Source organism: Oikopleura dioica, chromosome PAR (assembly GCF_907165135.1).
Source record: "Oikopleura dioica chromosome PAR, OKI2018_I68_1.0, whole genome shotgun sequence".
Lineage (NCBI taxonomy): Eukaryota > Metazoa > Chordata > Appendicularia > Copelata > Oikopleuridae > Oikopleura > Oikopleura dioica.
Window position 1 is genome coordinate 9,145,215 of NC_137293.1, and position 13,063 is coordinate 9,158,277.

The 13,063-nt window shown below is 41.9% G+C and overlaps 5 protein-coding genes across 5 annotated transcripts; 4 read left to right on the forward strand and 1 right to left on the reverse strand.

The window, feature by feature from the left end:
* The first annotated feature begins 17 nt into the window (after positions 1 to 17).
* On the forward strand, positions 18 to 1,532 carry LOC145702484 (solute carrier family 38 member 6-like). Its single transcript, XM_081779717.1, has 5 exons — positions 18 to 373; positions 456 to 564; positions 612 to 759; positions 806 to 1,061; positions 1,107 to 1,532. The coding sequence occupies exons 1-5, from the start codon at positions 88 to 90 to the stop codon at positions 1,181 to 1,183; spliced, it is 876 nt and encodes a 291-aa protein (XP_081635843.1). The 5' UTR covers positions 18 to 87; the 3' UTR covers positions 1,184 to 1,532.
* A 1,384-nt stretch (positions 1,533 to 2,916) lies between these two features.
* Positions 2,917 to 3,590, forward strand: LOC145701691 (uncharacterized). Its single transcript, XM_081778906.1, has 3 exons — positions 2,917 to 3,306; positions 3,350 to 3,420; positions 3,464 to 3,590. Exons 1-3 carry the CDS (start codon positions 2,917 to 2,919, stop codon positions 3,588 to 3,590), a joined length of 588 nt encoding a protein of 195 aa, XP_081635032.1.
* Positions 3,591 to 4,106: 516 nt separating this feature from the next.
* On the forward strand, positions 4,107 to 8,510 carry LOC145702334 (adenosine kinase-like). Its single transcript, XM_081779554.1, has 10 exons — positions 4,107 to 4,367; positions 4,832 to 5,024; positions 5,072 to 5,146; positions 5,225 to 5,357; positions 5,491 to 5,725; positions 5,793 to 5,855; positions 5,900 to 6,054; positions 7,494 to 7,616; positions 7,663 to 7,774; positions 7,823 to 8,510. The coding sequence occupies exons 1-10, from the start codon at positions 4,277 to 4,279 to the stop codon at positions 7,942 to 7,944; spliced, it is 1,302 nt and encodes a 433-aa protein (XP_081635680.1). The 5' UTR covers positions 4,107 to 4,276; the 3' UTR covers positions 7,945 to 8,510.
* A 1,574-nt stretch (positions 8,511 to 10,084) lies between these two features.
* On the forward strand, positions 10,085 to 10,693 carry LOC145703883 (uncharacterized). The gene is made up of 2 exons (XM_081781280.1): positions 10,085 to 10,527; positions 10,574 to 10,693. Exons 1-2 carry the CDS (start codon positions 10,321 to 10,323, stop codon positions 10,691 to 10,693), a joined length of 327 nt encoding a protein of 108 aa, XP_081637406.1. The 5' UTR covers positions 10,085 to 10,320.
* Positions 10,694 to 10,815: 122 nt separating this feature from the next.
* Positions 10,816 to 12,927, reverse strand: LOC145701692 (protein kinase C beta type-like). The gene is made up of 8 exons (XM_081778907.1): positions 12,817 to 12,927; positions 12,507 to 12,746; positions 12,034 to 12,458; positions 11,941 to 11,990; positions 11,644 to 11,895; positions 11,526 to 11,604; positions 11,135 to 11,450; positions 10,816 to 11,055 (listed from the first exon to the last, which is right to left on the reverse strand). The coding sequence occupies exons 1-8, from the start codon at positions 12,925 to 12,927 to the stop codon at positions 10,816 to 10,818; spliced, it is 1,713 nt and encodes a 570-aa protein (XP_081635033.1).
* Between the last annotated feature and the right edge of the window lie 136 nt (positions 12,928 to 13,063).

Consider the following 13,063-nt stretch of genomic DNA (forward strand, 5'->3'; position numbering starts at 1 on the left):
AAGCCTCGTTCAGTTTTTCTTTTAATTCTCTTCCCACTTGGCTGTTGCAAGCGAATCGACTTTCTTGGTTTTACCTCAGCGATTGGCATGTTCGCTATGGGTACTTTTGTCGTTATGATTGTCGCGAAACAACCTGAAGTCGCTGGAATGTGCGAAGATCCAGGAATCGACTATCCTTTTAGAAACAAGAACAACTCCGACATCATCAAATTCAACCACAACATCACGACCGAGTGCGAAGTCAAGTTTGTGAATCTCAGCTCGCAGTCGATCTTCTCCGCTGGAATCTTGATCTTTGCGTACATGAGTCATTGCAACGTGCTGGCTATTTTTGCGGAAGTCAAGACTCGATCCTTGGAGAGAATGAACAAAGGTAAGAGAAACTGAAATAGGCGTGTCTTGAGTTTGACTCATCGGCCCTCTTTTGAAGGTGCTAAATTGAAGTGCATTTTAAGTGATTTACGGCGCGCTTATTCCCTGCACTGTTCTGTACATGACTGCTGCCATCTTTGCCTACTCGTCATTCTTCAATCACACGCAGCCCCAACTGATCCAACTTTACAGGTACTAAAAACGCACAGCTCGACCAAAAGTGTGAGCCAAATTTCTAGTTTTATTCACACAGATGGCTCGAACGCAATTACTGTCTGCAACATTCTCGTTATGACTTGCATCATATTTTCAATTCCACTCGCACTTTACCCGGCTAGGAGCACGCTTTGGAAACTCATTCATACTTTCATGCCAAGTTTTCCAGCGGTATGAAATCCGACTTTTTCTTCTGTTCATCCAATTTATTCTTCAGCCATTTGTCCCCGCTGAGCTCGACCTTCCTCGTGGAAAAGGCCGACCTTTCCCGGCTGCGATTTTCTACACTTTAATGGTCTCAATTTACTTGTTTGTCTTTTGCGTCGTCGTCAGTAACGCGGATTTCGGCCTCTTCTTGGCTTTGGCTGGCGCTGTCAGTGGATCGACTGTAATTATGATTTTCCCAACAATGTTTCACTTGAAAATGGAAAATTGGGACTATAAATCGTTCGATAATTTCTGCGCTTTTATCAGTAAGTAATTTATTTAACAGTCAAGCTCTTATTTTTTATCTTCAGTTTTGATATTTGGCGTGTTCATCCTTTTTGGAAATACGAGTCTGGTCCTCTACAAAGAACTCTCAGCTTCGGAATGAATCTCCGCTCTAGCATCAGGGGGTCATCGCTTGCTGCCAATCCGTCCGTTCAGCGACCAGATAAAACAAGATAGAAACAGTGAATCTACGTCTACTCCGCCTCCTCCACCGCTGCCCGGGCCGGTCCGCCGCAAAATTCAGATGTTGCTTACATCGCTTGAAGCGGGAAAAAAGACATTCCTATCTTTAAAAAAACATTTAAACTACACGCACTTGACCCCTTATGCCTGTAAAGTACATCTTACTGTAACGAAATTTTGTAAAAACCAAAAGAAACACTGTATACTTTTCACGCAAAGTGTACGTTTAGTTGAGTTTCGTTTCCGTTTTTATTCAATCTTTAGTTAGAATATATTAACCAGTACACAAAAAGCTTGATATCAATTTAACGCAAGAAAGCAGACAGTTGTCAGGCAGTTTGAGGAGAAAATATGCCGGATCTGCATATTTTTAATTGATCCTGTCTGAGCTTTAACGATGGTCGTCTGATCGTCATGATTGCACAAACAGTTATTATGCTCATAATACCCGTAAAATATACACAAAAATTCAGAGTTCAGAGAGAAACAAATGTTGCTTTTGCTCTTTTATAAATTTTTTATCACAAAAGCTTCAAGTTGTCAATATTTTGACCTAAGTTGCAATCAAACACATGCGGTTCTCTCGCTAAATCAGACGTGTTACTCAGCGCTGGAACCCGCATTCTCGACAAATTTTACGGACCTGTATGTTTCACCAACTGAGAACATTACTGCGAATACGGCGATTTCAAATGAGTGTCAGCTATCAAAGACATTAGAGATCTCCTACGAAAAATGTTTCAATCAATCGACAGCTTTTATTCTTCATTATACAGAAATTGATGGTTTGAATATGTTTCTGTCGCCGGCACAAGAACTCTTCTGTAATAATACTGAAACAAATACTCAGACTCTGAATATGTCGAAAGAAGGTTTGAATCAAGGATCTGAGTGACACTGTTATAAAAATTTTTATAGCAAAACTTTCTCGAAGTTTGATTACATCTGCCTCGATTCCTCGTGAAGCAGAAGTTATGTTAACTCTAAGAGGTTTGAAAGGGTCTTTTTAGATTCTTTTTCATCATTTTAGGGGAGACAAACTTGGAGATACAATTACAATCGATGCTTCAACAGCGTCAATTGAACACGATGTCAATCTTGTTGACTGCGACATAAAAGTCGACACTAAAACGTTTAACGTGATGAATGGTAAAAATCTTACTTCGACCGGAAATGTGCTTGGAGCGCGAAAAATATGCGACCATTCCTTCACCTTCCCCAGATTTTCTACATCAACGAGCGTTGTAGATGCTGTAACGGTTGAATGTAAATCGGAATTGAAATCAAAGACGAGTGATACAGCCATGGTTCTGTCTGGAAAGAACGGGCAATCGCAAATTAGTTTTTTGATTTCAGCCGACGGAACGGTTGAAGACCAGTTTTTCAAAACCCCAGCTGTTAGTGGAAACGATAACTATGTAGCTGGATCGAAATATGCGATCTTGAAAGGGATCGGATACTTGTTCGGAAGTACTGATAATTACAAGGTAACAATTCGTCGATAAATAAGGTTTTCTCATTGACTTTCAGATTGCGATGCTTCACTGCTGCGAATTCGTTGAGCTCTCTGTCAGGCTCAATCTAAAAGTTCAGAGTCATTCGTCGATCCTGACTGTTGTTGAACCAACGAAATCTTACAGTATGGAAGTTGACATGGATAAGTTTATTTTCATTTTTCAAGTTCTGATCTGTTTCGGCTCTGCACCAAATACGGACTGCGAAATATTCGACGGAACTTCAGTAACTCAACTTGGCTTCCAATCAAATTACGATCACTACTCTGGCTGCCTTGTCTCGTACAATGGGACTCCAACTGCTGTCAAAAGCAAATACAGTGGTGGAAATCAAAAAGTCGAGATTCTCGGAGCTTCAAGTTGGACAGAAATTGCTGACCATCCGGGAGTGTCCTTTGCTCAAGGATGCGTGGAGGTTGAGAATGGGTTTTTGACTCTTGGCGGGAAGGATCCGTCGACTTCTGTGGACATTTTGGACATTCATCTTTTACGAAACGATGTTTGGTCGAACGTTGGGACTCTTCAAAAGGTTTTTACAGAGGTCAGAACTTGCGCTAATATTTAAAATTTAGGGTGTGAAAGGACCGGGAGTGATCTCTTTTGGTCAGAAGATTCTTGTTGTTGGCGGTGTTGATCCAGATGGGTAAATCTCGTCGCGTTTTGGCTCACTATTTTGTCGATTTTAGAGCTGAAGTAGAATCACTGCAATGGGATGGCAACAATGTGACAAGCAGTGAGATTATTTACAGTCTGACAGAGGCTTCTACACGACCGATGGTATTTAGGGCGTCAAGTGGCATGTGTCCTCCTTAGACCATTCTTTTTGATTTTCATTTACTGTTTTTTGTTATCTATTAATTTCCAAAATAAAATCAATACATAGACCTTGATTATAATAAATTATATGTATTTTCGATCAAAGTCAACGTAATCAATGAAGATTCATTCGAAATAAAATCGATCTAAAAGTTGATTTTTCTCCTCGTTGATTTCATGATGCGGCTGTTGATTATCATCAAGAATAAACCGCCTGAAAAAGTATGTTTGTGAGCTGAAGTGTATAAAATCGTTGTTGATTGCTGAATTTTTTAGATTGGCGTTGGTGGAGTCAGCACCACCGGGCTCTCGCCGGGCGATGTAGTAAAGTGTGGTGGCGAGTTTCCATGGTGGATGTTCGCGCCCGTGTGCGAATCTCACCGGCGTTTTACCGCGGTGTGGTGGCGACCGCGGTCTAGTAGCATAGGAGCTTCACGTGGTGTTCAGAGTTCTTGAGAGGCCAGGGCGACCCCCGCACACCGGTAGAATATAAAAAATATCGAGAAACGCCAGCAAAAAAAAAGAAAGAGAAACGAGAAAAACAAAAAGCGGCGAATCACCACCACCGCCCGCCACGGCACCACCGAATTAGCCTCCTTTTCAAGCTCCAATTTTATCAAGCGCGAGAAGAGTTACAGAAAGAGTGACTAACTGTAAGAAAAAAAGCAAATAAGAGAAAAGAAATGGGAGGCGTGGTGAGCTCGGAGGACGAGAGCAGAAAAAGGGATGAAGAGGACGAATCAGAAGATGAAGATTCTATAGAAGACTCTGATGGTAGGAGATTTTCATGTTTTATGTTATAGTTTTTAGATTTTAATGGTAGGTGAAGACGAGTATTACGGGCAGTAGCTATTATTGATCTGTCAAATCTTATCAGCATAAAAAACTTATATTCATTTAAAAGTAACAAAATTTATGGTTTGTTCATTTTCTCTTACATGAAAATGACTACGTCATCGATGACGTATGCCAGCATCTGAGATTTTTTTTCGAGAAGTTATTAGTCGCCTTCATTGCCGCCTCGCTATTGGTGAAATTACTCACTCAGAATTTCATTTTTTCAAAAGAGGAAGTCCAGAGCACGTGCTGCTTTTTTTCCCAGAGAATTTTTTTTTCGCATTTTTTTGTTTCCACAATTTTACTCTTATTGTTCAACTATCAATTACTAGATCAATTACTAGATATTGATGTCATTTTACTGATTATTTTACTGAGATTCTAAAATTGGGTTTTTTCAGACTCCGGCGACAGCTCAGAAGAAGAAGACGACTCTGAGGAAGAAGATTCCGACGACGATTCTGACGAGGACGGGGAGTTAATAGAAGAAGTCGATTCTGACACGAGTTTTTTCGGCGAATCGGACACGACAGATTCGTCTGATGAAGATTCGGAGGACGAGGATGACTTTATCAAGCGAGAGGTTATCATCACGTGAGTAGTCGAATTTTCCTCTCAATGTACTGATCCTTGATTTTCAGTGAAAACATGCTCGTTGGATTCGGTCTGCCGCTGCTGGAGATCAAGGCCAAAGTTGGAGCCGGTTATTTAGACAGGTAACTTTATTGGACCCTCAGTTATTATTCTTGATTATTGATTCGCCAATGAAATCATTTCTTTACGGCGTATTTCAGATTTGAATTGACTGCTGGTTCTCGATCCGTCGCCGGCGAAAAACAGATCTCCCTTTACGATGAACTATGTGGCTGGTTTTCAACGGAATTCCTCCCCGGCGGAGGAGCCCTAAATGTGGTCCGGGTAGCACAGGTAAATTCACTGACATCCGGGTTTCAGTATGAACACCGTCACAGTTTCCATCAACCAAGGCGTGATTCCAGAAAGCTCCCTTCATTTTTAACCGGAGCATTGACCGAACACCGCTCTAACTCTATTTTTCTAGTGGATGCTTCCTCTCCCCAAAGTCACCTCCATCATCGGCGCCGTGGGAGCTGATGCTAATGGCAAGCGTATTTCCGAAGCCTGCGCCGCTGCCGGCATCGTGCCCCTCTTTTACGAGCAAGAAAGCGACTCCACCGGCTGTGTGGCGAAATTGTCCGTCGATTCCAGCAGCGTTACTCAAATTACTCACCTGTCAGCAGGAAACGCTTACTCCAAACAAAGACACTTGGACTTGGGTAAGTGGCCGCTACGCTAGTTCTAGTCGCCGGTAAACCAGAGCCAAGGTTCAACTGATTTATTCAGAGGAGAATTGGAACCGAGTCAAGGAAGCTGAATACTTTTTCATTCCCGGCCTTTTCCTAACAGGTAAAAAACAAGAAAAAATAACCAGTTCCGATCCCCGATTCTAGTTTGTCCTGAAACAGCACTGGCAGTCGGTGAGATGTCCTCTGAAAAGGGAAAAACCTTCGCGCTAACACTTGGAAATCCCCAGCTCTGCCGACTGTACAAAGACACTCAACTGGCAGTCCTTCGATACGTCGACTTTTTGTTCACCAATGCAGAGGTAAGACCCCAATTAAACCTCAGTGGTACTTTTGATCATTTTTTTCGTCTAGTAGCCTAGTTACACGTGGAAAAGGTTAATCATCCGGCACAATAACGCCACGTCTAAAACAATGGGCTCTTTTGTCGATTTCTTTTTTTTTTCTTTTCGGCGATTAGAAGTGGAGTCTATTCTTAATACTATCAGTACATTAGTTGTCGTTTCTGCTTATTTTGGATACATGCATATAGAGAACGATATGCGTCTTTTGGAGGAATTAGACTTGAGATATCCTGACTAGTTTATACTTTTTATATGTAACCGGCATTAGCACTGGTATCGAAGCAGGTGCCAGTGGGGGCGGTCGGTCCTTCTAATTTTCGCCCAGCGCCGTCTGCGTTTTGCGCTGCCCCCAGGGACGGGCGCGTTTGTCAAGTTCAGGCTCTTCTGCTGCTGCCCGCCGCATTTTGGGTTTCCCTCTTTCCGGGAGCACAGAGCTGCTAAAAAGAGGGGACCAAAAGGCGGCGATTTTCTCACCTCGTCCGCTCCCCCCAAACGTGGCCCAACAAAGCCCTACCATCCCCCAGAACCCCGATTAAAACTCCCAAAAGAAACAGAAGAGTAGGTTAACCCCTGACTCGCCAAACCAACCCACGCCCCATGGATGCCCCGGACTCGCATCAGAGAGATACCACTTGCGAGAGCTTACTTTTACCAACCGTTTCAGTTCTTGAAAATTTAGCAAGAGAGAATCCACGAGGAGGAAATCAATGAAGAGAAACCCGAACCCACTTTTCTCCCTGAGGGAGACTCCCTCTAAAAACTCAGATCGGCTTGGTGTCGTTGAGGTAGTGGTTGTAATAGCTCAAGAACTATTAATAAAAAACTACTGAGCGCTATTCCACAATCTACTTCTCCATCACCGATCCACAATCGACTCCATCCCCTAATTTTCCTCAGAATGCAAAAAAAAGAGACAAAGAGAGAGAGAGAGAGCGCGATAAATATACGAGTGGGATCGTTAAAGAACATGACACAATGAGGTAGTGGACTGTTTAGGAAGGACAATATTAAAAATAACAATTCCTAAACTTCGCACTAACTCGTTCAGTCGCCCACACCATCGACCATAGCGAGCGTTACGAATCGCCCGGGCCCCGCGGGCAGGCACCTGCATGTTTATGCAGAAGAATCTTGACAACAAGCCCATTTCCCCATCTCAGAAGAATATCCCAAAAATACAAAAACAAAACCTCCATCCAGGAGCGCTAAATAATCGATACATGTTTAATTAATAACCCAAATCAGAGTCAAATCAAATTCATTCCTCCCATAAAAAAGAACACCGAGTATAACTGTATAAATTACAGTAAGCAAGACAAAAGAGCCTCTATTAACATGAGTGTAGCGGGAAATTGAATAATTGATGAGAGAACATTTTGAAAATGATAATTTTTCAGACTGCCGTGGCCTTTGCCCAAGAAAATGAGTTTGAAACGACAGATCTTGCAGAAATTGCGCGAAAAATGTGCCTTCTGCCCAAGGTCAACTCGAACAAACCGCGCGTAGTCGTCATTACACAGGTATAATCGTCAATGCATCGTTACAGTACCTTACTGTCTTCATCAGGGAGTTGGGCCGACAGTAGTTGCTCGAGGATACGATGAAGTGCACGAATTCGAAGTGGACGTGATCGAGAGCAGTTCTGATCCTTCAGGCCTCGGCGATTTCTTCATCGGAGGTTTGATCTCATTCCCTATTCATTTGGTGATGTTAATTTCTAATTAAGGTTTCCTCGCTCAATTAGTGCAAGGCCACGGACTTGAACGATGCGTGGAAGGAGGCCACTTCACCGCCCAGGAACTTCTGCAAAACGGAAACGAACTAGCCGGCGCTTGTCCCTTCGAATAACTCAAAAAGCAACAATAGCAAGTCAGTTCAACCCCATTTATCGTGCCCAAAATACGCGAAAAAACTATCAATGATCTACCTCACTAAAATATGATGATGCATTTTACTGTACTCGAGCTACTCGACTGTCATTTCTCGTGTCATCGAGTCTAACACCATATTCATATTTATTTATATAGAAGCCTAAAAATAGTATATTTTGCCTATCAAATGAAGAATCTTGTTTACCTGCTCTCTTTTACCTATATCCACATTACCTAAACTTTCAACACTTTCTGTACGATTATCCAAATACTTGCCTTTCAAAATAAATCCAACAAGAATAAAACTTAATCCTTTCTCTCTGAACATGGCTAAAATCAGTTGACTTGAACTGGCGATTTGCTAAATCGAAGCCCGGAATCCGGATTTTTCACGGAAACGGGAGCAAAGTCCGGCAACAGGCGCTAGTCCAAGTGGAAAATATCAAATCTCGAATTGGAAAGCGTTCAAGTCCTTTTTTTTCTCAAAGGCGGAAAGGATCCCCTTGTAGAGGTCAGAATATATCTCAGGTCAAAATAAGCAGTTGCGGTTTGACTTTCTTTTGGCTGAAGACTTTGGTTTCCAAGAGGGAGTATTAATATCTCTTCTTTTATTTCAAAATAAACCGAGCTGGGAGGGACAGATTTCATCTTGGATTTGAGAGGCATTTGTATTGGAAATACCGGTTGGTTGAACCGGTCGGATGAAGTGGCGATCTTGCGCAACCAAAATAGTCATTTCGCTCGAAAGGGTGATTTACAAATCAATTCTCCAGCCACCTTTTTATCGAACACCACAACAGTTCTTCTGTCGTTGATACTTTGCCATAATCTCTGTTGTTGGCAAAAATAACGATGATAACGAAGATGCAAGCTTGAACGAGGAAGAACTGTGGAGAATTTCATAATTGGATGAGCTTGTAATGAGATGAAATTGGGGCGGCGTGGAGACAATTCCGAGAAATTCAAGGTCAGATCGGTATCGTGACCGAGTTCGGAGAAAGTCAATTTTATGACCTGTGTTTGGCCTTGATCCGAGATCAAATCGATTTATAGTACTCTTGATCAAAACAGTTTATCAGAAAATGCTGATCTTGAGAATTTCTTGAAAGACCCAAGTTAGAATTTGGATTTAAAGTGAACTCATTCGCTGTCAGATACCTTATCAAAATACTTTTTAGCTATGATAAAAAAATTTCATTTCACTAAAATAAGAAGCTGTTTACTTCCCAATTGAATGCTCCGATCCTGTTTTGAGTCAAGAAAATGTGAATAAGTCTCGATGTCATTCAAGCAAATACCGTATTTGAAATACGAAGTCTGAGTAAAGAATCCTCAAAGGAAACAAGCTACACCTTGCCACTAATGATTCTAGCTTCCAGGAAGTGTGTGTAGCACCTGTTTTTAACAGCGCGCACCTTGACTTTTCGAATCCGGCGCGCCTGTTGCTCCCTCGCGCGCCTCCTCCCTCCGAGTATTTAACTTCCGCTGCCAAGGTCTTCTCCATCAATCAACCGTTTGGTTTTCAATATTTACTCACTTGCGAATCCGAGAAAAACTAACTAGAAGCCATGAACATAGTCGTTGTTTTCCAACTCGTCGCCGTCATCTCGGCTCGATCCTTCCACCACTTCTGCAGCAACCACCAAATGAAGAACCTCATCAACTTGTCTAATGTTGTCAAGCAAGTCTACGAAAACGACATTCTTGAGAGAAAAGTCTTCAGCAGCCGACGACGACGACACCACCCAGTTAACGTCAATGCTCCGATCGATGAGTTCTTCGTCTCTCTCGAATCCGAACTCAGCATGCTTCAACGAGAGCTTGAATACACCCCTTCTGAAATGGTCGTCTTCACTACTATCGCCGATACAGTTCGAGTTATGAACGATCTTGTCCGACAAGAATTGACAAAGAAAGAGTTGGCCATTTCCGACACTGTCCGATCGCACAAAAAGCTAGGAGTTAACTCTGAATTCGTCCGGGAGCGCGTTTCTTTGAAGCTCTCCAAGCTTGTTAATAGCTTTCTCTCTATCAAAGCCCAGTGCAACTTGTAAATTTGTCCGTTACTGTATATTTCCTTGCACATTCTGTTTATAACTGTATATTTTCACTGGTGTAGATTTTTAATATATATTTTAATAAATTCGAAAAATTGAAATTTGACGCTTTATTCTTTTATTTATCTGAGAGCTTCTGAATTAAAGAACTTCAGCAACGGAAGACTTAATATTTACTCTCTGCAGTTTTGTATATGTGGTTTGCAGCAATAAAATACAACGAGTATATGTTCTATCGCTCTCGTTGCTTACTCAAACAATCATAATCCCATCGTCTTTTGTCGCTATCCATAAAAATGGACGATTTCGGAAATAGCACCGAGAGATCCATGTCTGCCAAGGGCAAGGCCCCAGTAGCAACGGGCCCAAAGGGCACACGGCACATTACAGCCTCGCTCCGCGTGAAAACAGAAATGCCCAAAAATTCCAAGTCCAAGGTTGTTCAAGAGAGACAAGTGACGAAAACGCCGCTGGATCTATTTAACGCAATGCCTTATTGTCAGGTAAATGTCTATTTATTTGAATTATTCTAATAGATAATTGGAAAAGCAACAAGAAGAAAAGTACCGCCGATCGAAAGAAGAAAAGTCCAATGACGATTATGGATCGGTCAAGTTTCCTGGCGAATTCGGTATACGACGAATTACACATCAACTCGTACAAAGTTAGAAATAAAGTGAATTGAAATTATTCGTAAACGGAGAAGTCGAAGTTTTTGAAATCTTTTTGTCGAATTGTTGCGTCAGAGTCAGTTCTTTTGCTGGTTATATTTTGTATGATCAAGGCGGCTTTCATGGTTTTAACCAGTTCCTAAGAGATTGCGGATCATCCAGCCCAAATTCAGGCGGAGCGAAATCGATTGGAGAATCTTGTTCGTGGAGATTTTCGAACTCGATGTCTTCGAAAAACGAGGTGCGCTTCAGTTTTCTTGCTGATGCGCGCTCTTTCGGTGCCGTTTTCAATGCTTTTACAAGCAGTTCTTTTGCGTCTGATTCTATTGTATCGCCGTCCAGCTCGAATTCGAGTGTTTTCTTAAGATTGAGAATAGAAATTTAAAATCAGCAGATTTAAGTCATCAATTGATATGAAATAGGTCTGTTTATATTTTACCTGTTTGAGTGAGGTAGAGTCTTCAGCCTCAATCATAAGTTTCTTCTCCGTCATTTCATAAATCAACACTCCGAAAGCCCATACATCAGCTTTAATGCCATACCTGGCGCCAGAATAAACCTCAGGCGCAATGTAGCCATGGGATCCGCAAAGCGTTGTGGTTTTGTGATCCTCAGATTGAGACAGATCTTTCGACATGTTAAAATCAGCAAGTTTTGCGTGAAGACGGCCAGTAATCAGAATGTTTCCAGGTTTAATGTCGCGATGAATTATGTAGATACCGTGGAGAAATTCAATGGCACAAATGATCTGATTTCTGTTTTCAAAATATAAATATTCTATGACCCTATCTCCTATCCAAAAATAGAGGTCTTGTTGAAATATACCTAACCTTCTGCAGAAGCTAAGAAAACTTTCCTCGGCAAGAATAAATTTCGCAGATGTGCCCGATATGTTACCTTCGTAGAACTCTGAAAAAAGCTCAAGATTTTACTTTCTTCATTTTTTACCATAAAGATCGAGCAGACTGCCAACCTCGCAGAGTTCAAGCTCAAAGTACAAATTTTCCGTATCTTGGAAGGCCCTATAAAGCTCAACAATGTACGGCGATCCTTTAATCATCACATCCCGTTCAGCGAAAACGTCGTTGATCGCACCACTCGAAGCGACTTTCAATTTGCTCATGCACTTCACGGCCACTTTTTCGTCGTCGTCGTTGATTGCAAGTAGAACTTGTCCAAAAAACCCATTTGAAATTGCTCCTAATGCATTTTTTATAAATGCAACTCTTTTAATCTTTTATTTACCTTGAATGTTAAAATCAGTGATAGCAGTTCCAGATTCTTCTCCTTCATCACTTAATATTACTTAAAAAACACTTTCAATCTTCTGTCCCATACTCATCCATTTCTTCCCAGATCTGTTCAAGTTTTTCCTTTGAATATCCAACAGGAATATTATAAAACACCGACTCGGTTTTTCCCAACAATCTAAACCACCCATCCGCCGGATTTTTCATCAGCTCATTTCCTGAAATCGAGAATCCGCCAATAAGATCATCATCCGAAAACCCATCCCAATCATACACTTCAATAAGCACTCGACAAGCTGTATCAGCGGTGTCAAGGAAAACGGTCAGTTTTTCATTCCAGTTCGGGTTGAGCGTTTTCTTCCTTGTTCGCGTTTTTGAACCATCTGACCAACCACTCCCTCGATGGTAGGAGGATATTTTTACGTAAGGATCCGATTTTCCATTCACGTCCATTGCGGTGATGTGTTTTGCTTCATGAACATGTACTGTCAATCTACTGTCGTCGAAATAAGTCTGAAAGAACATTGATGCTCGATGTTTTTATGCAACATTTATTTTCACCGTAATACGCAATGTTCCCCGTAATTGATCACCAGCCATGCCGCAAGTAGAAGGAATGAAATTCAAGCAATCTTTGTGCGCCCTGATGCCACAGTGCGCGCAATGAAAGACTTTATTTTCATACATAACCCCGCACTGATCGCATTGCGCCGGGTTCTTAACGACGCGCTCTCGGTACTCGTGAACAGTTGAGCCCTCGGCGGCGCGCCCATGATCGACGCCTGGGCAGTCGAAGATTATCTGCGCGAAAAAGGTTGAACAACAATGCTTTTAGTCACATGGCGCAATATAAGCGGCTTGACCTTTTTGCCTGGGAGATGCAGGATTTATGAATAAGCACGTTGCATGCTCGGCAACGGAACGCATCGTTGCCGAAAATGTAATCGTCGCAGTAGTCGCAGAAGATCGGAAGTTTGAGCATCGTTTCGTTACATTCATGCCCCCGGACGGAGCGAACATCGCGCTTTCGTATCTTATCTCTGCTATATTTTTGGGATGATTGTTTAAATTTCACGTTTCTCTCTCTTTTTTTTTGTTAAAACAGTTTATTGCTAGCT

Excerpts from the sequence above, each read along its gene's own strand:
- LOC145702484 (XM_081779717.1), top strand. The coding sequence starts at position 88 with ATGTTCGCTATGGGTACTTTTGTCGTTATGATTGTCGCGAAACAACCT. Across the intron at positions 565-611 it reads CAACTGATCCAACTTTACAG|TTTTATTCACACAGATGGCT; the intron begins GTACTAAAAACG and ends CCAAATTTCTAG. Across the intron at positions 1,062-1,106 it reads TAATTTCTGCGCTTTTATCA|TTTTGATATTTGGCGTGTTC; the intron begins GTAAGTAATTTA and ends TTTTATCTTCAG.
- LOC145701691 (XM_081778906.1), top strand. The coding sequence starts at position 2,917 with ATGGATAAGTTTATTTTCATTTTTCAAGTTCTGATCTGTTTCGGCTCT. Across the intron at positions 3,307-3,349 it reads ACGTTGGGACTCTTCAAAAG|GGTGTGAAAGGACCGGGAGT; the intron begins GTTTTTACAGAG and ends TTTAAAATTTAG. Across the intron at positions 3,421-3,463 it reads GGCGGTGTTGATCCAGATGG|AGCTGAAGTAGAATCACTGC; the intron begins GTAAATCTCGTC and ends TGTCGATTTTAG.
- LOC145702334 (XM_081779554.1), top strand. The coding sequence starts at position 4,277 with ATGGGAGGCGTGGTGAGCTCGGAGGACGAGAGCAGAAAAAGGGATGAA. Across the intron at positions 5,726-5,792 it reads ACAAAGACACTTGGACTTGG|AGGAGAATTGGAACCGAGTC; the intron begins GTAAGTGGCCGC and ends TGATTTATTCAG. Across the intron at positions 5,856-5,899 it reads TCCCGGCCTTTTCCTAACAG|TTTGTCCTGAAACAGCACTG; the intron begins GTAAAAAACAAG and ends CCCCGATTCTAG.
- LOC145703883 (XM_081781280.1), top strand. The coding sequence starts at position 10,321 with ATGGACGATTTCGGAAATAGCACCGAGAGATCCATGTCTGCCAAGGGC. Across the intron at positions 10,528-10,573 it reads ACGCAATGCCTTATTGTCAG|CAACAAGAAGAAAAGTACCG; the intron begins GTAAATGTCTAT and ends TAATTGGAAAAG.
- LOC145701692 (XM_081778907.1), bottom strand. The coding sequence starts at position 12,927 with ATGCTCAAACTTCCGATCTTCTGCGACTACTGCGACGATTACATTTTC. Across the intron at positions 12,459-12,506 it reads GGGGAACATTGCGTATTACG|ACTTATTTCGACGACAGTAG; the intron begins GTGAAAATAAAT and ends ATGTTCTTTCAG. Across the intron at positions 11,451-11,525 it reads TTTCTTAGCTTCTGCAGAAG|AAATCAGATCATTTGTGCCA; the intron begins GTTAGGTATATT and ends TTTTGAAAACAG.